The 26,416-nt window shown below is 52.3% G+C and overlaps 1 protein-coding gene across 3 annotated transcripts; it reads right to left on the bottom strand.

The window, feature by feature from the left end:
• Positions 1–387: 387 nt before the first annotated feature.
• AIFM3 (AIF family member 3) lies at positions 388–15,070 on the bottom strand. 3 transcript variants are annotated; one of them, XM_075534391.1, is made up of 20 exons: positions 15,040–15,070; positions 7,367–7,580; positions 7,117–7,226; positions 6,920–7,029; positions 6,794–6,838; positions 6,581–6,677; positions 6,393–6,505; positions 6,027–6,113; positions 5,646–5,737; positions 5,423–5,553; positions 5,202–5,317; positions 5,059–5,130; positions 4,892–4,955; positions 4,281–4,357; positions 4,046–4,163; positions 1,837–1,935; positions 1,391–1,466; positions 932–1,036; positions 577–597; positions 388–427 (listed from the first exon to the last, which is right to left on the bottom strand). In XM_075534391.1, exons 1-20 carry the CDS (start codon positions 15,068–15,070, stop codon positions 388–390), a joined length of 1,818 nt encoding a protein of 605 aa, XP_075390506.1. The 3 variants fall into 3 exon arrangements, with proteins under 3 accessions (XP_075390506.1, XP_075390507.1, XP_075390505.1); XM_075534392.1 differs by lacking the exon at positions 577–597; XM_075534390.1 differs by lacking the exon at positions 577–597 and having other exon boundaries at positions 7,367–7,598.
• Between the last annotated feature and the right edge of the window lie 11,346 nt (positions 15,071–26,416).

Raw genomic sequence — 26,416 nt, forward strand, 5'->3', positions numbered from 1 at the left:
TTCAGCAGTGCCCACCAGCTGAACTTGGTGGGTGTGGCACTAAGCATTCCCCACCCCCGCCACGTCTTGTCCCAATCATCCTGGGAGTCACACAGATCTACAAATGTGTGCGTTTTAATTTTAAGATCATATCTAAGATGTTGCAAGGAGCCAGTGCCCCAAAGGGGGAAGCAGCAGGGCCTGTCTGGCCTCCAGTGTCAGCCCCCACTGCATCTGGAAACTCAAGCCTCTCAACCAGAGATCTGGGCCATGAAAGGTGAGTGGTGAGAGGGCTCAGATTCTGCTCAGGGCAATCCTGGAAAATTGAAGGTTGGCACCTGCCCCCTGGGCATGTGGGCTCTGTCCTCAGCGCTCCAGACAGTCTGCCCAGGTCTGCTTCCTGTGAGCTCAAGATCCTTTGCCTGTGAGCCAGGACATGTCACCAGTCCTGCAGGAATGTGAGAAAGTGGGGTAGAGGGTTGTCTTAGGGTAGAAGAAGAAGAGAACAAGTGCCCCCCCTTGCCCAGAATGGCTGGCCCATCAGGATGAAGGGGGACCCCACTACATGCCATGGCCGCCATGAGAAAATACACATACTTGCTTTGCAGCATAAACAGCCTTTTGGAAGGCAAGAGAGAAAGACAGAGAAAGCCAGGTCCTGTCATTCAGTGGTCCCTCATTGCTTCCAGCTGTGGCCACTGGAGCCCCTGCCCCTTGCCCCTCAGTGGCCTGCAGGCTTTCCCTAGCCCCTCATGATTATCCACAAACCACCCATCATTCCCACCCTACTGCACCCCACCTCTAACAGCCCCCTTTCACGCTAGCCTCCCTTGAACAAGTAGGTTAGCCGCCTCCCACATTGCAGCCCATACCCCACACACCCTGGGTCTAAAGCGGGAGGAGTCCTTCACGGTTTCCTTCCAGGCCTCACCCCCCCACACACACAACTTACTCCACTTCTCGCTTCCGGATGGCTCGGCCCGAGGCCAGCACCTCGGCCACCTTGGACACGATGGGGTCATAGTTCATGCTGGCCACAGCGATCACCTCATCACCTCTGAGGGGAAGGTGGCCAAGCCTGAGGACCAGCTGGCCATAGCCCCTTCCCAGAGGACCCTGACGGGCTGTTGTCCACCTGGGATAGGGACAGTGGGTGGGATCTTGCCCACCCACTGGTGAGGCAGCTGCTATGTGGAAAGGACCCGCATTTCCCTGTTTCTGTGTGCCGCTCAAGGCTAGGTTGAGTTCCTTCCCTACCTGTGTGACATCCCCAAAGCAGCGGCCAACATCTACTTCCAAGGACTGCAATGTACGTGCCACCTTTTGCAGCCACTCACCAATTCCGTCCCGTGCCCATCCCTTGGTGCCCCCCCCTACCCCCATCCCTCACTCCATCAGAGTGCTTTCTCACTTGGTGTAAAAAGCCACAAACTTCAGCTCTTCCAGGTCCCCCTGAATGATGACATCGTCGAATCCTTCGCCGTAACCTGGAACAGGTGGATACATGGATTGGGTGGGCTCTATGCCCTGGGTTGTTGTAATTCCTCCTTGCTAAAGTCCCCACTGCCCGGCTCCCCAAGTTCTTAGGTTCCTCCTCACCCAGCCCCCAGCAAGTTCCTCACTACTTATTCCCAGGGCAGTCACAGCCCCACCTCTCAGCCTCACCTCTGCTCCCCACTGACACTTGACCTAAACCTGCCCACTATCTTCCCAGCATCACCTGCCTCCCCTCCCCACCCCAAACTCCCCAGCATGCACTTGCACATTCAACACCACTGCCGCCCCCACCTCCACCTCTACCTCCTCTACCACCACCTCCACCATCACCTCCATCACCACCACCCTCACCACCATTACCAGCATAACGAAGGCTCTTGCCGAACATGGCTGTCCAGAGGTAGGGCACTGTGCCGATCTCAGCCTCTTGTGCAAGCATGTTCTGGGCCGCCACCCGCCCTGCAAGACTCGAGCCTGTGAGGACGCAGCTCTGATCTCCACACACACCCCACCTACCCTGGGAGCCATCCCCTTGTTCAACCTCTACCATCCTCTGTTGTAGCCCATGGGTGAAGAGGGAAACGATGCCTGGCCCTATGTCACCCACTGCAATTGAGTCATAAGGACCCTACAGGACAAAGTAGAACTGCCCTCTGGGGTTTCTAAGGTTCTCAGTCTGTATGGGAACCTACTGTCTCATCTTTGGTCCAGGGAGTGGCTAGTGGGTTTGAACCACCACCCTTAATCCCAGGGTCCCATAAGCTTGGAGTCCATTCCTACAAGACAGACTCATAGTAATCCTACAGGACAGAGTGGAAGTGCCCCCCGGGGCTCTCAAGGCTGTCAATCTTTCCCATGGCATGGTATCCATTGGGAACAGCAGCCCAATGCTTAAGTCACCAGGGTCTCATCAGCTGGCTGCTTCTCCTGGAGAATTTGAAATGAAATGGCCGGGCCTGGAAGGGCTGCCTGCTTGCTGGGGCTGTGTGGCCCAAGTGGACCATCCCAGGAAAACCCTTTGCTAAATGAGGGACTTCAAAAAGTTTATGGGAAAATCCCAGAATCTTTTCATCCTCTTTTCCCATGAACTTTTTGAAGCTTCCATGTATGTGCAACAGGAGTCCTGGGAGTGTAGTGGAGGTGAGTTGACAGATTCAATGGCAGCGAAATTGGATTGGATGTGTAGGTATCCCTGGTGGCGCTTTGGGTTAAGCCAGCGGTTCTCAACCTGTAAGTCGAGACCCCTTTGGGGGGTCGAACAATCCTTTCACTGGGGTCGCCCAATTCATCACAGTAGCAAAATGACAGTGACGAAGAAGCAACAAAAATAAGTTTATGATTGGAGGGTCACCACAACATGAGGAACTTATTAAAGGGTCACGGCATTAGGAAGGTTGAGAACCGCTGGGTTAAGCATTGGGCTGCTAGTATAGGGTCTCTGAGGCTGCACATCTTAAAAACCTTAATGGAAACCCATAGTCTCATCTTCCTCCCTTGGGGTGGCTGGTGGATTTGAACTGCCAACCTGGTGGTTAGCAGCTCAGCGCTAAATCCCTACACCATTGGGGCTCTTCGTCAGTGACAGATAAGTCCTCAACCTAATCGCTTTTGAGTTTTAAGAAGGGTAGATTAGCCCCAGGAGGGAGTACAAATCCAGGAAGACAGAGGCCATGTGAAGATGGCCAAGGAGCGAGCAAACGCTGGCACCAGAGAAGCTGAGACAAGATCTCTCCCCAGAGCCACGGCCCTGCACTTGGCACTATGAGAACAGAAATCTCTGTCCTTGGAGGACACCCACTGGTGGGGTTTCAGTAGTGCTAGAAGACTGCAGGGCACTCCCACTCAAACTCACTGACACTGAGTCCAGGCCACTCAGCAACAGGACTCAGCGACCCTACAGGACAGGGCAGAACGAGCCCTGTGAGTTTCTGAGACTGTGCCTCTCTGGGAGAGTCGAGAGCCCCATCTTTCTTCCAGCTGCTGCCCTTGAGATTACAGCCTGGACACACAAGCGCTGCATCACCAGGGCACCTGACACAGCACTATCAAAAACGGTTGGGGCACACAGCGACCTTGTACAGGGTTTCCAAGACTGGTCCATCTTCACAGGAGCAGGCAGCCTCCCACTGGCTCCCCAGGAGGAGCTGGTGGCCTTGAACTGTCAACCTTGTGGTGAGTAGCCAAATCCATGTCCAACCCACAGCACCATGGGCCCACCAGATGGTACCCACTGAGCCCAAGCCTCTAAGGCTGGATGGCCACCCCTCCCGATCTGTCAGGGGCAAATGAGCTAGCTGTGGCCCAAGGGAGGCGTAGACCCGGGCCCTCGGTAGACAGTCTTGGGAGGACGGGCAGGCCAGTCGGAGGCACACCGCAGGGCGTTTGTCCCCAGGACACACAGGACCAGGCGCGTGATGAGCTGAACAGGGTATTTGGTGTCTGGAGGGAAGGTCCCAAGGATGGGCTCACTGAATCCCCGACGGAGGCTGGAAGTCAGCCCTAAGCGGTGCCTTCAGGTGGACAGGGGTGGGCACCGCGGCGTGGGGGCGTGGCCGGGCGGTGGCCGTACCCTGCACATGCGCCATCTGCCAGTGTGGGATGTTGACCCTGCGGTTGTTCCTCCAGGCCAGCGGGAAGGTGACGGCGTCGCCGGCCGCAAACACACCTGGGACACTGGTCTGCATCATCTGTGCAGAGAACCGAACCGGGTGCCCGGGGTGGCCGGGGGTGGGGGTGTCAGGCTCCCGCGCAGACTGCACCGCCCCCTGACGCCCCCCCCCAATCTCTCCACAGCGCAGCCCCACCTTGTTGACTGGGATGAAGCCTCGGGAGTCCAGAGAGATGCCACTCTGCTTCAGAAAGCCCGTGGCAGGCACAGCGCCTGGGGACACGGAGGCCACGTTCTGGCCTGGCCCCGCCCACTCATCCCACGGAAGCCCCGCCACTGCCCCCCCACACCCCCGGGTGCGGCTGGGCAAGCCACAGCCTCTAGCCCCTGAACTGCTGTTTCTCAGCTCTGCCCTCAATAGGGGCACAAGGCTGGGCGTGGAAGGGGAGCGGGCAGTGGGCAGCGGGCACTGGGCAGCCTTCCTCATACCTGGCCCTAGGCACTCTCTCACTATGATTAAGTCCATTCGGACTCTTAAGGAGCCTCTAGGACAGTGCAGACCTGCCCCTGTGGGTTTCTGAGGCTGTGACTCAATGGGAGTAGAAAGGCCCCCGCCCCCGGAGCCACGGTTGGTTTCAAACTGTGGACCTCGCAGATCACAGCCCAGCGTGTAACCACTACCCCATCAGTGACGGTCCCATTTTACAGAAGTGGAATCGGAGGGTCAGGACGAGCTCCAAGTCACCAGAGTGTGTGTGTGTGTGCGGGGGGCGGGGGTGCTCGGCTTCCTGATGGGCACCCACTCACCAATGCCCACCACGCAGACATCAGCCCGCACGACCTTGCTGCTCTTCAACACGACCTCCTTCAGCTGGGGGGGTGGGGGGACAGGGAGGTGGGAAGGTTTGAGCAGGTGGGCCCGGTTCTGGGCCCAGAGGAGGCAGGCAGAGGGGACTGGGGACGGTGGCTCCCACCTTTCCCTCCTGAGCCCGAAGTTCCGACACCTCCGTCTGCATGTAGAACTTCACCCGGTAGTTCTCAAACATCTGTGGGGCAGGGGGCCCTGTGAGGGGCGCTCTCGGGGTCCCAGGGCCAGGCATGTGCTACATGGACTTGCCTTCATGAGGGCCCGGCCAACCCGCTCCCCCAGAAATCTCCTGAAGGGGGTTTCTTCCAACTCCACCACGGACACCGAGTGAGCTTTCTCCGACAGGTAGGCAGCCACCTCCATCCCTGTAGACGTGGGCAGGACAGCAGGCAGGCTGGCACCCTGTGCCTCCCCTGGCAGCTGGGCCACCCCATCCTTCCCCAGGACACCCCCCTCCCCAAGCTGCTCACCCAGGAAGCCAGCTCCCACGACAACAGCGTTGCGGCCCCGGGCCAGCCTCACCACGCGGTTGGCATCCTCCGGCGTACGGATGGTGAATACGTGCTCCACCTCTTTGCCTTTGCAGCTCAGGGTCTTGGGACTGAGGCGCTGGCCAGGTTGGTGAGGGGTACCCCACCCCTCACCCCAACCCTCCCTGCCTAGCCCAAGTACCCTGCCCTGCTGGGGTCCCACCTGCTTCCGGGTGCCAGCAACAGCTTGCTGTATTCCAGCTTGAAGCCGTCCTTGAAGACTACCTTCTTGTTCTTCACGTCCACGGTGACCACCTGCGATCCGCCAGGCAGGGCGTGGGCCTGGGCACCTGCCTCCATTGGTACCCCTTCAGTCCTCTGGCTACCCACACTGGCTTCCTTCCACTTCTACCTGCTGAGTCGTCCTTGCTCCCTGCCCTGAGCAAATTGGCTGTGTCCCCACAAGCAAGCCCCAGTGCCACCCCCAGGGCAAGCACCGAGATCACCTTTAGACCCGGGCCTGAACAACTCCCGCTGGGCTGAGGGACCCATGCAGCTCACACTGTCCACCTGGGCCTCAGTTTCTCCAGCCTGGGCCACTGACCTGCGCCTCTGTGAGCACTTCAATGCCGTAGGCTCGGAAGAACTCCTTGGGCCGGAGGGTGAGCTGCTCAGGCTGTGCCTCCAGGGACTGCAAGAGACACTGGGTTCAAGACGGGGCTGGGCAGCAGCTGCTTGGCTTTACAGTGGAGGGCCAGAGCCCCGGGAAGCCTGGGCCTGGGGCCTGGGTCCCTTGAAGGTGGCAGACAGGATTCAACAAACCACCAGACTTTCTGGGCCCCGTAAGGGGTGTGGAGTAGCCAGATCCCCAGGGGGCCAGTCAAGTAAGAACGACGCCTGGGTGGGCCTGACTGGGATGGCAGGACGGGAGGTCGGCCCTGCCCAGTCTTCAGCACCCCCTGTTCCCCACCTTGCTGAGCTTGGGCCGGTCGTAGGGGAGGTGTCGGTCCAAAGTGCACAGGACGATCCGATCGGAGAAGCCCTCTTGCCGCAGTGTCTCTGCACACACAAGGCCAGCTGCCCCTGCGAGGAGAGGCTGTGGGCCAAGGGACCCTCCCCAAGCCCCTCCCACCCGGCACCCACAGTCCGTCTCCCAACCTGCGCCCACAATGAGCACGTTGGTGCTGCCGCTGTGGCCCAGGCTCGGGGAGATACACTTGGCCATCACCTTGGTCCTCCGCTGCAGTTGCAGGGCCTGGGAGTGGAGGCAAGGGGTGGGAGGAACGGGCCCATTCATGCAGGTTCCCAGCCCACCCCACCCCCCAGGAACCAGCTGCCCTCCCTGCCTCTCCCTGGAGCCTCCGCCCTCACCTGCTTGCTGGCCCGGACGTACACCTTCTCCTTCTCCACCTTCACCTGCAAGGGTCGCATTGCTTAGCACCAGGCTCCGAGTCCAGCCCTGAGGCCAGCCACAGCCCATCTCGCACCCGGCCCCACCTGGAACTTGGGCAGACTATCCAGGCCTGGGAAGTCCTCTAGGTCCCCAGTGCTGATGTTGAAGCAGGCGCCATGCCAAGGGCAGCGTACTCGGCCTCGGGACAGCACCCCTGTGAGGGAAGATGCTAGGCTGGGGCCCCCACACTTGGAGGCTGACCCAGGGGGCAGCGTGGTCCCACCCCACCTCCCACACTCACCTTTCACCAGGGGCGCCCCATAGTGTGGACACTTGTGTCCCAGGGCATGGAATTCACCGGCCTCCTTCACCAGTAGTACCTTCCCCCAGCCCAGCTCCACCTCACGCATCCTGGGGAGGGTGGGCCTCAAAGGTCAAGTCAGAGCCAGGCACCTGCCAGCCAGGGGGCCAGTGGGGAGCTGCCCTGCCCTCCCAAATCCCTGCCCTCTGCCCCTACCCCACCCCTGAACCCTGGCGGGCCCAGCACCCACTGGCCATTCTCCAAGTCCTTGAAGTGGCAGACAGCAGCCTCCAGGTAGTCCTGGGCGCTGGGGTAGGGGTGGGAGGTGGGCAGGCGCTCCTCAGAGTGGAAGTGGCGGGCTGTGCCATTGCCCGGGTAAGCCCGGGGGCTGCTCTTGGCACTGGCTGACAGCTCTTCCTTGGCACGTTCCTTCTCGGGCAACACCACCTCAATCTTGAGCTCCACTGTGGACAGAGAGGCACCTGAGCAGGGCAGCCAGGCCCCCAAGTTCCACCCCACCTGCCCTGACACGGGCATCTCCTACCAAGAGCCCGAGAACAGACAAGCAGCAGGGTCAGCTGGGGGCTGTCTAATGCATGTCTTCCCCCCCCCCAATCACACAATTTGGAGGGAGACTGCAGGAGGTTTCAGCAGACCGTCAGGTGGAGGGTTGGGGTGGCAGTGGACACACTCCACTGCTAAGCAAAAGGGTAGAAATTCAAGTTCACCCGAAGGTGCACCTTTTGAAGAAAGGCCTGCCACCCCATTCCTGGAAAATCTGTCACAGAAGACCCTAAGGAGCCCAATTCTGCTCAGATGCACACAGGAGTGTCAGGAGGCAGCATTCACAGCAGGGCCTTTTCCAACCCTGCAATGGCTCAAGATAAATCGAGAAAAGACGGAGGCTGTCGAGGACCCACCATCAATACTCACAGAAGCAGCATCCAAGAGACCAAAAGCCACGGTGCATCGAAGAAATGAGAATGCAGAATGAGGCCGCTTCCCAATAGAAATGAACTCACTGCCACAGGGTCGATGCCAACTCAGAGCAGCCCTGTGGGGCAGGGTGGAACTGCCCCCTGGGAGTTTGCAAGAATGTAACTCTTGACAGGAGTTTAGAACCCCGTTCTCCTGTGGAGCGGCTGGTGGCTTCAAACTGCCAACCGGGTGGATGGCAGCCCACTGCATAGCCGTTACACTCCCACGGCTCCTTAAGACCTCTTTAGAGTATTGAAAAACAAGGATGCTACTTTGAGGACTGCTGAAAGGACACACTGATCTGTCTTGGAAGAAGTACAGTCAGAGTGCTCCTGAGAGGCCAGGATGACGAGAGTTGGTCTCATGTACTTTGGCCGTGCTGTCAGGAGAGACCAGTCCCTGGAGAAGGACATCCTGCTTGGTGAAGTGGAGGGGCAGCAGAAAGAGAAGGCCCTTAAGGTGATGGCTGTGTGGCTGCGAGGATGGATTCAAGCACAGGAATAATTGCCAGAGTGGAGCAGAACTGGGCAGTGCTCTGTTCAATTGTGCACGGGCTCGCTATAGGTTGAACAGACACAGTGGCACCTGAAAACATCCCCACTGCCTCCGAATGATGGTGCCGGCAAAGGAGACCGAATCTCCATCGGGGAGCCAAATGAACAAACAAATCTGTCTCTGGAGAAGCAAAGCCAGCGTGAGCTTTAGAAGTGAGGGCGGGAGACTTGGTCTCATGCACCAGACGATATTCCTGCTCAGAGCAGTCAATGCACAGAGAGGACCATAGGGCCAGCCCCACCGCGAAACAAGATGTCCCTCAGGGACTCATAGGGCTATGGGGGACAACACTGGAGGCACAGTGTGGGAATTGTGCCCGATCTGACCCCACCACACCAGGGCAAAAAGCTAAGGGGTGCAACAGAACAGCAAGGGGAGCAAAGCAATGAAGTCTGGGGAATACAAAAAATAGACTTTGGGGCCAGGGGGTGGCACCCCATTAGACTCGACCAAAAAACACTCCTAAATTGACCTGGAACTATTTATAGGCGTGTTTGTTTTTTGTCGTTGGTTTTGTTGTTGTTGTTTGGTGTTTTGCTTTTCTTTTGTGCTCTGCCATGTATTTGTGCTTATTATTGTCTCTGTAGGTCTATCTAGATAAGATAGGTGGGATAAACAATTTGGAGGAGAAAACAACCAAACTGATGGTTCCAGGCAGGGGTGGTGGGGGAGGAGAGACATGGAAGAAGGAAGGCAGTGAAAGGAAGTGGGTGTAAACAAACCCCAGAGGTGGTTGGGTGGTGGTGCAGGAAGTGGTGTTAACAACTCCGGGGACTAGGGAACAACAAGTGATCTAAAATCAATGGTGAGGAGGCCGTAGGATGCCTGGTAGGGCTTGATCAAGGGCAATGTAAACAAGTGAAGGTTGAACATGATAGTGGATGAAAGAACTAGGAGACAAAGGGAATTTATAGAGGTCTAAATACAATCATGTACATATGTAAATATATTTATAAATGGTGGAGAAATAGATCTATGTACATATATTTATATGTTAAGTATCAAGGTAACAGACAGACATTGGGCCTCTGCTCAAGTACTCCCTCAACACAAGAATACTTTGTTCTAATAACCAGCATTCTGTGATGCTCACCTCCCCAACACGATCGTTGAAGACAAAATGGGTGCATAGCAAATGTGGTGAAGAAGGCTGATAGTGCACGGCTTTCAAAAGATACAGTGTTTGGGGTCTTAAAGGCTTGAAGATAAACAAGCGGCCACCTAGCTGAGAAGCAACAAAGTCTACCAGCCTGTGTGATCATGAAGTGTCCATAGAATCAGGTATGGCATCAAAGACCCAGAACAAAAAATCATATCTTTGTGAATGAAGGGGAGTTTGGAGTGGAGACTCAAAGCCCATCTGTAGACAAGTGGACATCCCCTTACAGAAGGGTCACAAGGAAGAGACGAGCCAGTCAGGGTGCAGTATAGATAGCCCTGACGAAACACACAATATTCCTCTAGTTCTTTAATGCTTACCCCCCCCATTATCATGATCCCAATTCTACCTTACAAATCCAGCTAGACCAGAGCATGTACATGGGTACAGATAAGAGCTGGAAACACAGGGAATCTGGGACAGATAAACCCCTCAGGACCAATAATGAGAGTAGGAGGGGAAGGGGAAGGTGGGGAGGAGAAAGGGGGAACTGATCACAATGATCTACATGTAGCCCCCTCCCTGGGAGACGGACAACCAAAAAGTGGGTGAATGGAGACATATGTCAGTGTAAGACATGAAAAAACAATAACAATTTAAAATTTATCAAGGGTGAGGGAGGGAGGAGGGAAAATGAGGAGCTGATAACAAGGGCTCAAGTAGAAAGAAAATGTTTTGAAAATGATGATGGCAACAAATGTACAAATGTGCTTGACACAAAGGATGGATGTATGGATTGTGATAAGAGCTGTATGAGCCCCCAATAAAATGATTTAAAAAATAAGACGGTGTTTCTAATGTCTGAGTGTGCAATGAAACCTTAAAGGTGCACACAAGTTTGTGCAAGAGAGTGTATCTACATGTGTATATATAGGTGTTTCTATAAGTGCTTGTGTTTATATAAGTATGTGTCTGTGTGTGTGTGTGTTTGCATGTCTGCGTGTTGCATGGGTGTACGTGCATATTTATGTCTTTCTGTGGGTGTCTGTCTATGTATATAAGCATCTGTGTATATATATTTGTGTCTGTGTCCCTATGAACATGCCTGTGTGTCTGTGTGCACATCTGTCTATGTACATGTCTGTGTGTCTATGTATGTACACATCTGTGTATGTATATATGTCTGTGTGCCTATGAACATGTCTGTGTGCATCTCTCTATGTACATGTCTGTGTGTCTGTGTCTAGGTATGTACTTATCTGTGTTGACATGTGTGTGTCTGCGTGTGTATGCAGAGCATGTAGAAGGGGTCCGAGGCTCCCCACCGAAGCTCTCTCCCCAGCAGCACCTCTACACGGGCAAGAGTAGTGAACTGGAGACAAGCAATCTCTCCTTTCTACTTGTCTGCATTCTCCAAATTCCCTACCTCGTGCTGGGACTATTTTCCTCATTAGAAGGGAACAATAAACAGAATTTGAGCAGTGATAATCCGGACTCCTGGGTTGCTGCTGCGCGGGGAGGAGGGTAGAGCAGGAAGCTGAGCCCCGGTGCAGTGGGGCCTAAGTGGGGAGTGGAAGTCCCCCTCCAATGTCCCTAAGCCCACAGGCCACCCCTGTTCTACTTCCAACTCAACCCCAGCCAGATAACCCCAAAACAGAGAACCCCAAGTGTGGCAGCTGAGTCTCAACCTGGCCTTGTCCTTCCTGGCTTTGGCCAACACCACCCTGTCCACCGTCACACAGGCCCCTGCCTGGTCACCTCACTCTGGTCTACCCTGGCTGCTACACCTTCTTCTCAGCTCATCTCCCAACAACGGAGGCCCAGACCCCACAGGGGGCTCTCTGAGCCCACCCAGGCGGAGGGAGCACACGTGGATACACGTGGATACACGTGGTGATGGCGGGGGCAAGTGGGAGACGAGGAGGGGCTTCCTCCCACACAGACACTTTATGTCATCGCCTTACAATGTTTGCAGAAGAAATAAAAAGAAACACACTCTGGACTCCGCTGACATCAGCTGTGTGAACTGTGGCGAAGGCACTCGCAGGGGCGGCCTGGCGGGAGGCCAGAGAATAGTCAAGCCAGGCTGTCCTCATCTTGCACCTCCTTCCAGAAGATTCTACACTCCCAGATGCAGTCTCATAAATTCCCCAAGTCAAGCCTGCTGCCATCGAGTCAATTAAGTGGGTCCCTCTGCTCACCCTTCAGAACCCCATCAACCTGGTTTCCCGTCTCCCCGCTCCATTGGTGTCAGGACCCACTTTCAGCTCTGAGGCTCAGCTGCCTCTGATAAAAACAGGAGGGGGGGGGGGAGAAACAGCATGTGCCTGGATGATGATAATGAGTCTGAAGGAGACCATCTATGTCAGTAGTTCTCAACCTTCCTAATGCATGACCCTTTCATACAGTTCCTCATGTTGGGGTGACCTGCAACCATAAAATTATTTTCATTGCTTCTTCATAACTATAATTTTGCTACTGCTATGAATCAGGTGACCCCTGTGAAAGGGTCATTCGACCCCCAAAGGGCTCGAGACCCACAGGTTGAGAAGTGTTGATCTATGTGAACGTAGACTAGAAGCTCCAATTGAGGGTGCTCTGTCTCAGCTCTGAGCTTCCTAGCAGCTATGGGGAGGAGGGAAAGCCTTGAGATAGCCCTTGAGGCCTGGCAGGAAGCCCTGCAAACACTGAAGGCGTTGGCTGCTAAAGGCAGGCTTGCAGTTCGAGGTCTCCCAGAGGCACAGTGAGAGAAAGCCTTAGAGATCTTCTGATCCGTCCAAACCAGACTCTTTTCCATCAAGTCCATGCTGACCCAGAGCGACCCTACAGGATAGGGTAAAACTGCTCATGTGGGTTCTCGAGAGTAACTCTTTACGGGAGTAGAAAGCCTCTTCTTTCTCCCAAGGAGGATCTGATGGTTTTCAACCGCCGACCTTGGAGGATGGCGGCCCCACACATCATCATCGTGCCACCAGGCCTCTGAAAATGCTAACGGAGCATGCAGTTCCATCCTGGGACACCTGGGGTCCCCGCGAGTAAGAATGGACCCAACAGCCACTGATGGGCTTTGTGTGGCCGATGAAAAAGAAGATGATCAAATGCCAGGGAGGCACCTCCTCTGAGCGTGGAGCTCAGCAAAGGGCTGGCTGCGGGTTTGCTGTGAGAAGCCAGAGTCACTGGAGCCCTGGAGTGGGGGGGAGGGCTAGAGTCACTGGAGCCCTGGAGTGGGGGGGGGCTAAAAGGAGAGCTTCCAGAGTGGGGTAGCGGGGTGGCGCTGTAATTTCTCCCAATCACAGAATTGAAGAGAGGAGAAAGTGAATTCTGTCCCACTCTCCCCACCTCCTCCCGGCCGGCCCTCATTTCCTGTCTCACTCCCCAGCCTGCTCTGCCTGGGCACCTAACACTGACAGTCTCCCACAGGAGTCCTAAGGGGAGCTTTCTCCAGGGCTGGTCATGTCCCTTACTGGGGTGGACATGACCCCCTGGCCCCATTGTACACAGGAAGAACTGGAAGTTCAGAAGTGAAAAATCACCTGCCCCAGGCCTGGTGACCTAGTGATGATGCATTATGTTACACTAGCCACAAGGTCAGCAGTTCGAAACCACCACAAGAGACAGATGGGCTTTCTACTCCATACTCCAGTCAAGAGTTACCAAACCCATAAACAAAAACAACAATAACAAAAAACCCCTCACTGCCATTGGGTTGATGCTGACTCATAGCGACCCTATGGGACAGGGCATACCTACCCTTGTGAAATTCTGAGACTGTGACCCTTTATGGAGGTAGAAAGCCCTATCTTTCTCCCACGGAGCAGCTGGTGGTTTAAAACTGCTGACCTTGTGGTTCGCAGCCCAACATATAACCATGATGCCACCAGGACTCCTCTAACGAGTTACAGGCTCAAAAATTCACAGGGGTCAGTTCTGCCCTGCCATAGAGGGTCACTGTGAGTCAGAATTGACTCGATGGCAGTGAGTTTAGTTTGGGGAGGCCAGACAGCCAGGAGGGGGCAGCCCTGGGTTCGGGCTCAAGCACCTGCGTTCTTACACCACCTATGGAGTGATCAGCGTAGTCAGGCTTGATGGTGTCATGGGTAAAGCGCTGGGCTGTTAACCATAAGATTGGGAGTTCAAACCTACCAGTCGGTCCAAGGGAGAATGAGGAGGCTGCTTCCTAAAAGAGTCTGAAAAAGTCTCGGGAGCCATTCCCCCTGCCCTTTAGGGTCACCATGAGCGGAAATGGACTTGACAGCAGTGGGGGAGTGGGGGAGTGTCTCCACGAAAGCTGATGCAGGTACGAAAGCCAATGCAGGTGGCAGAGTTTCCTGCCAGCCCATCAGTCCTGCAGGCACCTGGCCAGTGCCAGCTGGCCTCCTCCTGGCACTGTCTCAGGGAGAAGGCTAGAGTCAGAACAATGAATGGCCTGAACCCCCAGAGACAGGAGGGCAGCAGGATTCACTGAGGTCAAGCAGCGCACAGCTCAGGAGTCAGGGAAGATGGACAGGCCTGGGCTCCCCCTGCTTCACTGGGTTCCCACGCAGACTCAGGAAAAGAAAGAGACAGCTGACAGGTTCCAAGGTAATGGAGCCCGATGGGTATCAGGTAAGGGGAGCTGGGGTGAACTGGCTGGGCGGGGCAGACCAAGCGGGGGCCCTGGAGGGGTGCTGGGCACCCTTGCCTCTCTGCTTGTCACGAGGAAGGAAAGTGGGGTCCACAGGAAGTTCCCAGTAGAGACGGGTCTCCAGTAAGGAGTGGGTCTGGTTCTCAGGACGTACATCCCCACCCCTGGCCAGAGGCAGCAGGGTCAGGCCAAGGGAAGGGTTTCCTGTGCACATGGGGAAATCTGCCCAGCAAGGCCAAGCTGGAGGCTCAAGGTCACACAGGAAGTCAGAAGAGCAGAACCCTGGGAGCCAATTTAAAGACAGGGAAACTGAGGCACAGATAGGTAACTTGAGTGTCCTGGGTCACACAGCCACTGAGGGAGGCTCTCCAGCCCTGGGGGGTTGGGGGACATAGCCCCCACCTCCACCCCTGGGCAGAAGGCATTCTCATCTCCCCTTTCCAAGAAGGTTCCAGCTACTACCTCATCAGCACCCAAAGCCCCAAACAAAAGAGGGGGGCCCACTTGAAGGGAGCAAAGCGAACAGCTCCAAGCCCCTCCCTGCTGGCTCCCATCTTGGGCACATTAACATTCCTAGCTGCTCCAGTCTGGCTTGACCTACTTCAAGTCCCACGGAGTGCAAAGCTGGGGCGGGGGAGGGGAAGGAGGGAGGAGAGGGAGCAGGTACCTGGCTTGGGCTTGGAGAAGCAGCCACCCATGGCGAGTGGCCTGGGGATGCAAGGTGGGCAGGCGTACAGGTGGTGGGCTGTCAAGCTGAGGCCAGACCCCTTGTGGAACCTTCAGGATGCCATCCTTGCTGGAGTGGCCACCAAGACCTGGAAAGGAGAGGGGCAGATGGGAATCAGGACTGGAGCTTCGATGGGGTTAGGAGGTGGGGAGAGACCTAGATAGACTATCCCACTTTGGAGCTGAAAGGCCCCCTCCCGTAAAGACAGGTCTCAGAGAAACCCTGTCGGCCCTGCCCCCCAGCAGCACTACCGTATCTCAGGTGCGTGCCTCTTCCCTGCACGCGTGTACACACACACACACACACACACACACACACACACACACACACACTTGCCTCTGACCCTCTGCGTGGGAGCAGGGGATACCCCTTGCCTTCTGTTGCTGCTTGATTTCCCCTTCCAGACTCCTAGAGCACCATTCCTAGGGCCCAATCCCAGGCTACCTTGGGCCGGTCAGCACCCTCCTGTCCTTGATTTCTCCTACCTACAAACAAGGAGGGGATTTGGGTCTCCCCCACCCCACCCATTGAGTCCCACTGGCTGACAGTCCCTGGGTACCCACCTTCTCAGAGGGCAGCCAAGGTTCTTCTAGCCCAGCCGGGGACTGAGTAGACCTGCGGAGGGCTGGGGTCCAGGAGGCAGTCCTGCCTTGGCCCTTCCCCCTGATTGAAACTGTGGCCAGGAAGGACTGGGAGGCTGGGCCGTTTCCCTGGTCCCCCAGGAAACCCAGTTCAGCGGGGAATAAAAGCTGCCTGCCAGCCAGGGCCCCATGGGGTGGGAGAGAGGATGGCAGTCACTGAGCCCTGCTACAGCCCATGCCCAGCTGTCTGGGCTGCCACCCCCCAACCCTGGTTCATCACAAATGCCCACTCCAGGAATGAGCAGATGGGAAACCTGAGGACCACAGGCTCGCTGAAGTCACACAGTTGGTGGGGTGATCCCACATGGCCGCTCCCTTTTTCCTGAGTTCTAAGATGGGAAAGGGTCCAGAAAGGCCCTCCCCACTCACTCTGAAGGCCCTGCCTGCAGGCCACCTGGTTGGGAGACAGGCCTTCGGATGGAAAGCCCAGGACAAAGGTTTGACCACCTTCTTTACAAGTGACCTCCTCCCAGCCCATCCACTGGCCCCTCTGTTTCCCCTGAAAGGTCTTCCTAAAATCTACTTTGAATGAGGCTGAATCTTACTAAGGGAGCCCTGGTGGCATAGGGGTTATGTGTGGGTCTGCTAACCACAAGGTTAGCAATTCAAAACCACCAGCCCCTCCTCAGGAGAAAGATTGGGCTTTCTATGCCTGTGAAGAGTTAGAGTCTTGGAAACCCACAGGGACAGTTCTACTCTGCCCTATAGGTTTGTCATGCAATGAGGTGAGGCTTATCCAGGCCGATTCCAGGCAGAACACTGGGAGTGGGCAGGGTGCCTCAGAGTCAAGGGGGCAGAGAAAGAGAAAGAGAAGTTGGGGAAGGGCCATTTCTCATCTCACCCGTACAGGTGGGCAAGTGGTGGTTCAGAGGCCACTGAGCAAGCCCACACTCTCCCCTTGGTGAGCCAGGCTCTATCAAACTTGGTCACCACCTACCCTACCAGCTGCTATGCCCCCACCCCCTAGGGGCTCCCCTCCACACCCAGGGCTTCCGGCTCCCCTCTGGCTCAACCCTGAATTCCTTCTGGCCAGTCTCAGGCAGTTGAAAGGTCAAGCCTGGGCAGAACCATCAGCTGCCCCCTCCCTTCCTGGGGACCCCTTTTGTGTAACCCCTTCCAAGACAAGCTGCAGACACATCTTCCCGTGGGCCCTACGGTGTGCCAGGCGGGCTGGGAGCCCCAACTTGGAGGCAAAAGTCCTCACTTGGGAGGGGCCCCCAAGTCTTCGCAGTCCTGATCTAACCACTGCTACTCACAGTCTTAACAGCAGTGGTCCTGGCAGAAGCGAGCCACCCCCACAGGACCCCGGTGCGGATCGATCGTCCCCTCACAGATAGGGAAACTGGGGGGCATACAGCTTCCCCAGACCCCGCTCCTGGTGCAGACAGAGCAGGAGCTCACTGGGGGTCTCGGACAGAAGTCTCTGGCCCATCTTCAACCTCTGCCTCCCAGGCATGATTCTCCACCAAGGATCGAGGGGGTCTATCCTATGCCTTTCTTCGGGGCTGCTGAGGACTTGGGGGGTGGAGTGCAGGGGTGGGGGTGGGGGGTCGCTGGATTCAGAGCTCCTCAGCCCCCTGCCCAGTGCGCTCTCAAGCTTTGGCACTTGGATGCCCCATCTGCTCCGAAGCTGGTCCTCGGCATCCAGCGTCCCCCCGCCCCCCTCGAAGGAGGGGCTGGCACCCCGGGACCCCCCCCGCCCCCCCCGCTCTTTCTCCCCTCCCCCGACAGCTCGCCCATCCCCACCCGGCCCGCCCAGGGTCAGGTCCGATCCTAGCGAGCACGCGCGTTGCTCTGGGGCGCGCAGGGGACGGGGTCGGCCCCGAGGAGCCTGGGTCCCGGGGGCCAGAGTCCCCCCGGGGCAGGCGCTCACCTGAGTTGGGCGCCGCTCAGAGCCGCTCCGAGGCGCTCGGGGCCGCGGCCACCGGGGCAGGGGGGGCGGGGCGGGGCGGGCGCTGCGGCGACACTGCGGTTGGGAAGCCCGCGGCGCCCAATTCCGCCTTTGGGGTCGGGCAAACCGAACTCGGGGTCCCAATGGGAGTCCGGGGCGCAGGGTGATCATCGAGGCTCCCTGGCTGATCCTGGGTGCCCCCGGTGTGGCAGGCACCCTGGACTCACGGGCGTCCTGTTCAATAAAGTTCAGGGGCGCAGGCTGCGGAGTGCCACGGACCGGGGTCCTGCTTGCTTGCTTTCCAAAGTCCCGGAACCATCCGTGGGTGGGAGGGCGGGGAGCTCAATCGGTTGGGGGAACCTTCCTGAGAAAGAGAAAGCCGAATCATGCCCAACCTACCTGGGCCAGCTTTGGGGATTCGGTATCCTAGCCCCCTTTGCCTTCTCCGTATACAACAGGATCTTTTGGGGGGGGGGCGCTCACCTCAAGGTCAGCAGTCTGGAACCCATAGCCGTTCCAAGGGAGAATGAAGAGGTTTTCTACTGCTGAAAAGAGTTAAGAGTCTCTGAAATGCCCACGGGCAGCCCTAGGCTGTCTGATAGGGTCGCTACGAGTTGGAATCCACTTGCTCCACGCAGAGAGTTTGGTTTGGCTGGTAGTACAAGATCCCTAACATCAATTTTTATCATGTGAGTCATTTTTTGAGTGAACCAGTCAGTGAACAAGTGCAGTCATAACGGTAACCATCATCAACTTCTACATCCAGATTTTAAAAAAATCAATTTATTGGGGGCTCGTATAGCTCTTATCACAATCCATCCATGGATCCATTGTGTCAAGCACATTTGTACATTTGCTGCCATCATCATTCTCAAAAACATTTGCTTTCCACTTGAGCCCTTGGTATCACTCCTTATTTTTCTCTCCCTCCCCCCCTCCCTCCTTCAGGAAGCCTGATCAATGCATTGTTATTTTTTCATGTCTTTTTCATGTCCAGGTTCTGCTTGAGTACAATGACGACTCCTGGAATTCCCATTTTCCTCAAGGTTATCCATAGCTTGTTATGATTCTCACGGGCATATGCCTTGGCACAGCCAATGAAACACCAGGAAGCATCTTTCTGGAATTCTCGGCTTTCAGCCAACATCCTTCTGACGTCAGCAATGATATCCCTGGTTCCATGTCCTCTTCTGAATCCAGCCCGAACCTCTGGCAACCCCCTGTGCATATACTGCTGCAATCGTTGGATGATCTTCAGCAAGATTGTACTTGCATGTGATATCCATGATATTGTTCCATAATTTGTGGGTTCAGTTGGACCACCTTTTTGGAGAATATATACAAATATGAATTTCTTCCAGTCAGTTGGCCAAGTAACTGTCTTCCAGTTTTCCTGGCATAGATGAGTGAGTGCTTCCAGTGTTTCCTCAGCTTGTTGAAACACTGCTATCGATATTCCCCTGATTCCTGGAGCCTTGTTTTTGACTAATGCTTTCAGTGCAGCTTGAACACCTTCCTTCAGCACCATTGGTTCTTGATCATATGCTACCTCCTGAAACGGTGGAATGGTGACTAGATTTTTGGGGTACAGTGTGTGTATTCTTTCCATCTTCTTTTGCTGCTTCCTGCACCCTTCGATATTTTGCCCATAGAATCTGTCAATATTGCAACTCGAGACTTGAATTTTTTCTTGAGTCCTTTCATTCTAAGGTATTCTGAGTGTGTTTTTCCTTTTTGGTTTTCTAACTCTAGGTCTTGGCAGATTTAATATAATATTTTACTTTGCCCGCTCACACTGCCCTTGGAAATGTTCAGTTCAGCTCTTGACTTCATCATTTCTTCCATTTGCCTTCACGACTTTAGGAGTAAGAGCAAGTTTCAGTATCTCCCCTGACATTCACTTTGATCTTTTCTTTCTTGTCTTTTTAGTGATCTTTTCAAAGTTTTCTTCCTGTATGATATTCTTGATGTCATCTCAGAGCTTATCAGGTCTTCTATCATTAGTGTTCAATGCATCACTGTTCTTGAGATGGTCTCAAAATTCAGGTGGGCTGTCCTAAGGTCATATTTTGGCTTTCATAGACGTTAAAGAGTTTTCTTCAACTTCAACCTGAACTGACATATGAGCAATTAATGGTCTGTTTCACAGTCAGCCCCTGGCCTTGTTTGAGCTGCCAATATCCTGCTTCTCCATCAGCTTTTCCAGAAGATAGAGTCCATTTGATTTCTGTGTCTTCCATCGGGAGTAGTACACATGCGTGGTGGACACCATTTGTGTTGTTGGAAAATGGTATTTGTGATGAACAAGTCATTGGTCATGTGATCTCCACCTCCATTTCTATCATCAAGGCCCTATTTTCCAACTACGATTCCTTCTTCTTTGTTTCTGACCTTGGCATTCCAATGACCAATAATTCAGAACGTATCTTGAGTACATGTTTAGAATTCCCCAATTTCTGCACCACTAGCTTTCGTGGTTGGTGCATACATTTGAATAATAGTTGTATTGTTTGTATTTTCTCTTCGATAGGCCTTACCTTATCACAGACAGCATTGCACTTCAAGACAGATCTTGAAATGCCCTTTTTGACAATGAATCCATCACCATTCCTTTGGACTGTGTCCTTCTCAGCATAATAAACCATCTGATTTGCTGATTCAAAATAACCAATACCAGTCCAATTCAGGTTGGTAATGCCTAGAACATAGATCTTTATGCATTCTCTTTCATTTTTAATAACTTCCAATGTTCCTAGATTCATATTTCACACATTCCAAGTTCCGAGTACTAACTGATGTTTGTAGCTGTGTTGGTTTTGTTGTTGTTGTTTTCTCATTTTGAGTCATGCCCCATCAACAACTGAAGGTCCTGAAGGCTTTACTCCATCCATGTCACCATGCTGGACTCTATTGGAGAAGGCAGCTCTTCCTCAGTCATATTTTAAGTGCCTTCCAACCTGAGGGAGAAAGAGGACACTTTCTGCTTCCATATAGAGTTACAATCCCCCCACCAAAAAAATAAATAAAAGAGTTACAGTCCCAGAAACCTGCGGGCCAGTTCTACGCTGTCCAATGAGTTGCTGTGAGTTGACATCAGCGACTTTCCGAACTGAAGTGCTCACTTTCTGGCCCTGTCTCTGACTCAAAATGTCTAGCCTCTATTCATCAGGTTTTCAGTAACTGACAATGTTTTTTAAACTATCCACAGGGCTTCGCATAGCTAATTCCGCTGAAATGGGCAGCCCATTCCTACTTTGTAGTCTGCTCTTAGTCTGGAAGCGCTGCTGAAACCTATTCCCTTGGGACGACACTGGCGGGATTTGAAATGCCAGTGACACGGTCAGCAGCACACACCCTATCACAGTAGGACAATGACAGGCATATGGTGGTGATGGACTGTAGCCCAATACTGTCCTCACGGCCGATGGAGGCTTATTTCTTTGCAGTCACTCTGTTCCTTCCATTTTATTTCCTATGGTAATTGTTTTGCGTTTCCTTGATGTATCACCAACGTTTGCATCCGACTTACCCTTTGGGAGCCTGCTTACAAGGATAAGTAAGAGGAAAATGTAGGCCAGTTGTCGAGTCAGCCTAAGTTTACAATCAGCACCGTATTGTGAGCAGCACCATGCGACCGAAAAGGTGGCCTGTGTTCCCGTGAGCCGAGGAGCGGCTGCAGCTGCAGCACCCTGGTTGAATGAGCATCAGAACGTGATGAGTGTGTCCCGTATCACAAACCATTGTATTCAACTCAAACATTCAATACAAGAACCTCTGGCCTTAAGTAGATGCCTGCTGAAAGCCAGCCATGCTTAACCTGGGACTTTAAAGGTTTTGCCCTTCCTTAATAGATTCCTAAGTATTTTATTCTTTTTGATATGACCGTGAATGAAATTGTTTTCTGATTTCCGTTCCAGTGTACTTGTATATAGAAACACAACTAATTTTTAAAAAGCCTTTTATTTGAGTCTTCCTTTGCTGAAATCTGGGGGTGCGCTGGGGAGATGCTCACAAAAGGCAAGTCAGACATTGGGTCTGACTATCCCAGTTCATTAATCCTAAGAGAAGCACCTTTTTGCATTTTAACATCTCTTGATTAGGAATGTATGTTTCAGTCGATGCCATGCCACAGCGAAATTGGCAGCATATTTTTTTTCCCACAACCTATTTTTTGGTGCTATCTTTAAAAAAAAACGTTTTATTATCATTTCATCCACATACCATACAATTCAATAATTCCATCATATCAGGAAGAGCTGTTTAATCATCACCATAATCAATTCTAGAACATTTTCTTCTTTCTTGTACTCATTTTATTCATGTACTGATATTTTTTAATTGTGACAAATTCCATGTATAATTCAGTACCATCGATTGTACTCTTCGGTTTGTACAACCGTTACTGAGTTCCTTGTCCAACACCATTCACATAACCTCAATGCCCGCTAAGCAAAACTCATCTTCCTTCACCCATGATAACCATTGGTCAAATTTGGTTTGTTTGTTTGTTCCTAATCATTTTATTGGGGGCTCATACAGCTCATCTAACAATCCATATATTCATTGTGTCAAGCACATTTGTACATATGTTGTCATCATCCTTTTCAAAACATTTTCTTTCTACTTGAGCCCTTGATATCAGCTCCTCACTTTTTTCTTCCCTAGCCTACCCTCCCTCCTTCCCGTCTTCCTTCCCTCCCTCCCTCATGAACCCTTGATAATTTATAAATTATTATTATTTTCATTACATAGAACTGTTGTCCCCCTTAACACACGTTTCTGTTGTTCATCCTTGTGGTAGTTACATAATCTGGTGTCAACTTGCAAAGGGGTGAAGCCTAGCCGGTCAATCGGGTCACATCTTGATGACCTCATTTAGAGGTGCCACGGAGATAAATACCAGGAGCTCACTGGAGGCTAGATACGCACAAACTCTCTGCTCGTCTTCTTGCTGACGAGCCAGATGTTCTATGCTGATGGAACCAGGATCCTTGGGCTGGAGGAGCCACATGGAGACTCACGCCACACTGAGATGGTTCCACGGCCACTGCATTCACAAGACTTTCCACCCACAGGCCTGTGATCTTCCTGCATTTGGCATCATTGCACGGCTGTGCGAGTCTAAAGAGGAATTTATGGACTAATATTGACATATGGCGTAATATTGGACTTATGGACTTGATCTGGATTGGGCTGCGATGTTTTCTCAATATTCAATTGCTCTTGTATATAAAGCTCTGTCTTATAAATATATGAGTGTCATGAATTTGTTTCTCTAGTCAATTGGTGTGTGTGTGTGTGTGTATGTTTATACGTCAATCATTGTGATAAATTCCTGTTTCTTTTTGTAAATAGTTTTCTTGATATAGTATTCACTAGTTAAATTGCTTTTTTAAAGAGTTGTATAGAAAAAAAAATAAAGAGTTGTATAGATAGCATCTAAATCAGTTCTATTGCTCCCGCATTTATTGTTTGCTCCCCAAATCCCCTTCCCCACCCGCTCCCGTCCAGGATAAACCCATCAGCTAATGTCTCTATGCATCCACTCCTTCTGTGCTTCACAAACTCAGAAACACCACAAAAAGAAAACAACTGCAAGAACATAATAGTTAAAAGATGAAAATAAAAATAAAGAGTAAGTAAGACAGAAAAGACCACCATCAGTATTTTAAAAGCCAGAGCAGAAATTTGTGTTTTAGAACAAGCGAGAAATATTTGAGCCGAGACTCAGCAAGTTGGGTCAAGAGGGAGGTCAACTGACCGAGTAGCCTATTGTACCATGGTTCTACCCCCCATCATTACATCAAGCTGACGATCATCTCTGTCTGATAGGGAAGCTGTCCCAGTCCCGTGCCTGAGGCTCGAGGGGATCTGCCAGAGGCTGACGCTGACTGCAGGTGGGTTTGGGTTCCCGCTGTCCTCTGCAGCCTTCTACAAAGTAGGTAGTCACAATTTAAGCTCTGATATTTCCCCCCACATCACTTTCGGATTTTGTTATCATCATCTTTGGATCACACAGCCTGGTTGTGTTGACTTTTTACCACGTAACTTTGACGGGTTTTCTTTTTTGTTTTTATTTTTATTTTTTGGATGGGTTTTCGCATTAGCTCGTTACACTTGTTTTGTGTTTTGTTTTGTAAATTCTGCAGGGTTTCCTACATGGACGATCATGTCATCTGCAAGCAAAGATAGTTTTTACTTTTCCCTTGGCGATTTAAATACCGCTTCCTTCCTTTTTCTTTACCTCCTTGCTCTGGCTATAACTTCTAGTACGATGTTGAATTGAAGCGGAGAAAATGGGCATTCTTGTATTGTTTCTTATTTTAAGGCAGTGGTTCTCAACCTTCCTAATGCCGTGACCTTCAATCCAGTTCTTCATGTTGTGGCGACCCCCCCAAGCATAAAATTATTTTCGTTGCTACTTCAGAACTGTAATTTTGCTACTGTTATGAATCAGGTGACCCCTGTAAAAGGGTCATTTGACCCCCAAAAGGGTCGCAAAACACAGTTTGAGAATCACTGTTTTAAGGGAAAAGCTTTCCGTCTCGAACCGTTGATCATGTGTTTCCTGTGGGTTTTGCACATGTGGGCTTTATTGTGTTAAGAGGTTTCTTACTCTTCCCCGTTTATTGTGATTTAAAAAAATATATAATGAAAGGATGTTGAAATTTATTGACTACTTTTTCAGTATCAATTTAGATGCTCTTGTCCCCTTGTATTAATGTGGTGTGTGAGGGGGCTTTAAAAAGCTTAGACAGTAATCACTCATTTCCACTTCTCATACAAACATTCAAATAAAACATAATGGGGGGAATAGGGAGCTAACAACAATGAGCAGCAGAAGAAAACATTCTGAAATTGATGGAGGGGATGATCGCACACGTTCTTAAAATGACTGCATGTTTACATTGTATGACATGTGAAGTATATGCCGATAAAATGTTGTTGTTTTAAGCCTGGTCATGGCGTCTATACTGTTACGTTTGGCCTGGCTTTGGCATCAAGGTAATGGTGGACCTCTAAGGTCAGTTAACAAGTGACCCCCCTCCTCCTTCTTTTTGGAAAGAAAAAGCTGGAGAAGGGATGGGGTTAGTTCCTCTTTAATTTTCTCTACCCTAAAACGATTGAGACCTGGATTTTTCTTCTCTGGGAAGTTTATGGTTTTTTGTTGTCAAGTGTGATTGTAATCCATTTAAGTTAAGATCAGATAATTCCATTACACAAGCAGGTAACTCTAAAGCTGCTGTGAAAAATCTGGACAATCAAGAAGGATTTCTTTGGAGACTCTGCCCTTAGTCCTCTGTTACAGGAAATGTAAGATAGTTGTCCTCACAGGACATATGGACCATTGATAATTAATCATTAAAGTGGTGCGTGCTCTATTCTTTGGGAAAATGCTGGAAAAACTAACCCATCGACTCTACCAAGCATAATGTCCTTCTTCAGGGACTGGTCTCTCTTGACAACATGTCCAAAGTAGGTGAGTCGCAGTCTCTCCATCCCTGCCTCTAGGGAGGACTCTGGCCATCAGTCTTCCAAGACAGATGGGTTTGTCCTTTCACAGTCCCTAACTACTATGAAAATATTTTGTTTCTCTCCTTTCTTGTTGCTGCTTTTTGTTGATTAGTTTATGTTTCTCCCTACCTTTTAAAAGTGTTTTGTTGGGCATACAACTTTCCTCTAGTTCCTAAATGCTTCCTTCCCCCCGCCGCCCCCGCCAACTATCATGAGCCCAATTCTCCCTTGCAAGTCTGGATAGAGCAGAGGATGTACACTGGTACAGATAGGAGCTGGAAACACAAGGAATCCAGGGCGGAAGATCCCTTCAGGACCAGTGGTGAGAGTGGCGATACTGGGAGGGTGGAGGGAGGGTGGGGTGGAAAGGGGGAACTGATTACAAGGATCTACATGTGACCTCCTCCCTGGGGGATGGACAACAGAAAAGGGGGTGATGGGAGACATCGGACAGGGCAAGATATGACAAAAATAATAACTTATAAATTATTAAGGGCTCATGAGGGAGGGGGGAGTGAGGAGGGAGGGGAAAATGAGGAGCTGATGCCAGGAGCTTAAGTGGAGAGCAAATGTTTTGAGAATGAGGAGGGCAATGAATGTACAAATGTGCTTTACACAATTGATTTATGTATGGATTGTGATAAGAGTTGTATGAGCCACTAATAAAATGATTTAAAAGAATATTTTGTTGGGAATTGGCTATGAGTTGGAAGGGTGTGTGTGTAACAGGCTTCGCCACGGCCCCAGGGTTCTCCGTGCAGAGTCTAAGTTCTGCTCTACTGCTTATCTGCTCTGTGACCCAGCCGTCTGGAAACTCCTCTGACCTATATTCCCTGAGACAGGTGAGGGTCGCTTCATGGCCTCCCTCCTGGGATGCCACCAGGACCCCCTGACAGGTGCAAAGGCGAAAGAGCATTAGGAGGTGGAAGCAGAGGGGAGCTGCTGGAATTTGGTGTGAGAGACAAGACAGGGGTGACAGAGCAGTGTGGGAGAGCTTTGGAGAAGCAGGTAACCTGGGAAATGTCTGACACAAGTACATTTCTAGTGCCACCCTTGGCCTTAAAACTGGGCTCGGGGCTCCTGATGACCTTGGTGGAGCAAAACAAAAACCAAAAAAACCAACCAACCTCACTGAGGTCAATCCAACTCACAGCGACCCTGGAGGACAGGGTAGAACTGGACCTGGTGGCTTTCCGAGACCGTCTCTCTTCACTGGAGTAGAGAGCCTCGTCTTCCTCCTGCGGAGCGACTGATGGTTTCAAACTGCTGG

This window comes from Tenrec ecaudatus, chromosome 16 (assembly GCF_050624435.1).
Source record: "Tenrec ecaudatus isolate mTenEca1 chromosome 16, mTenEca1.hap1, whole genome shotgun sequence".
Classification (NCBI taxonomy): domain Eukaryota; kingdom Metazoa; phylum Chordata; class Mammalia; order Afrosoricida; family Tenrecidae; genus Tenrec; species Tenrec ecaudatus.

Coding starts and splice junctions, on each gene's coding strand:
- AIFM3 (XM_075534391.1), bottom strand. CDS start 15,070: ATGGGTGGCTGCTTCTCCAAGCCCAAGCCAG. Junction 5,554..5,645: donor TTGCTGGCACCCGGAAGCAG/GTGGGACCCCAG, acceptor CCAGCGCCTCAG/TCCCAAGACCCTGAGCTGCA. Junction 1,467..1,836: donor CAAGAGCCTTCGTTATGCTG/GTAATGGTGGTG, acceptor CACCTGTTCCAG/GTTACGGCGAAGGATTCGAC.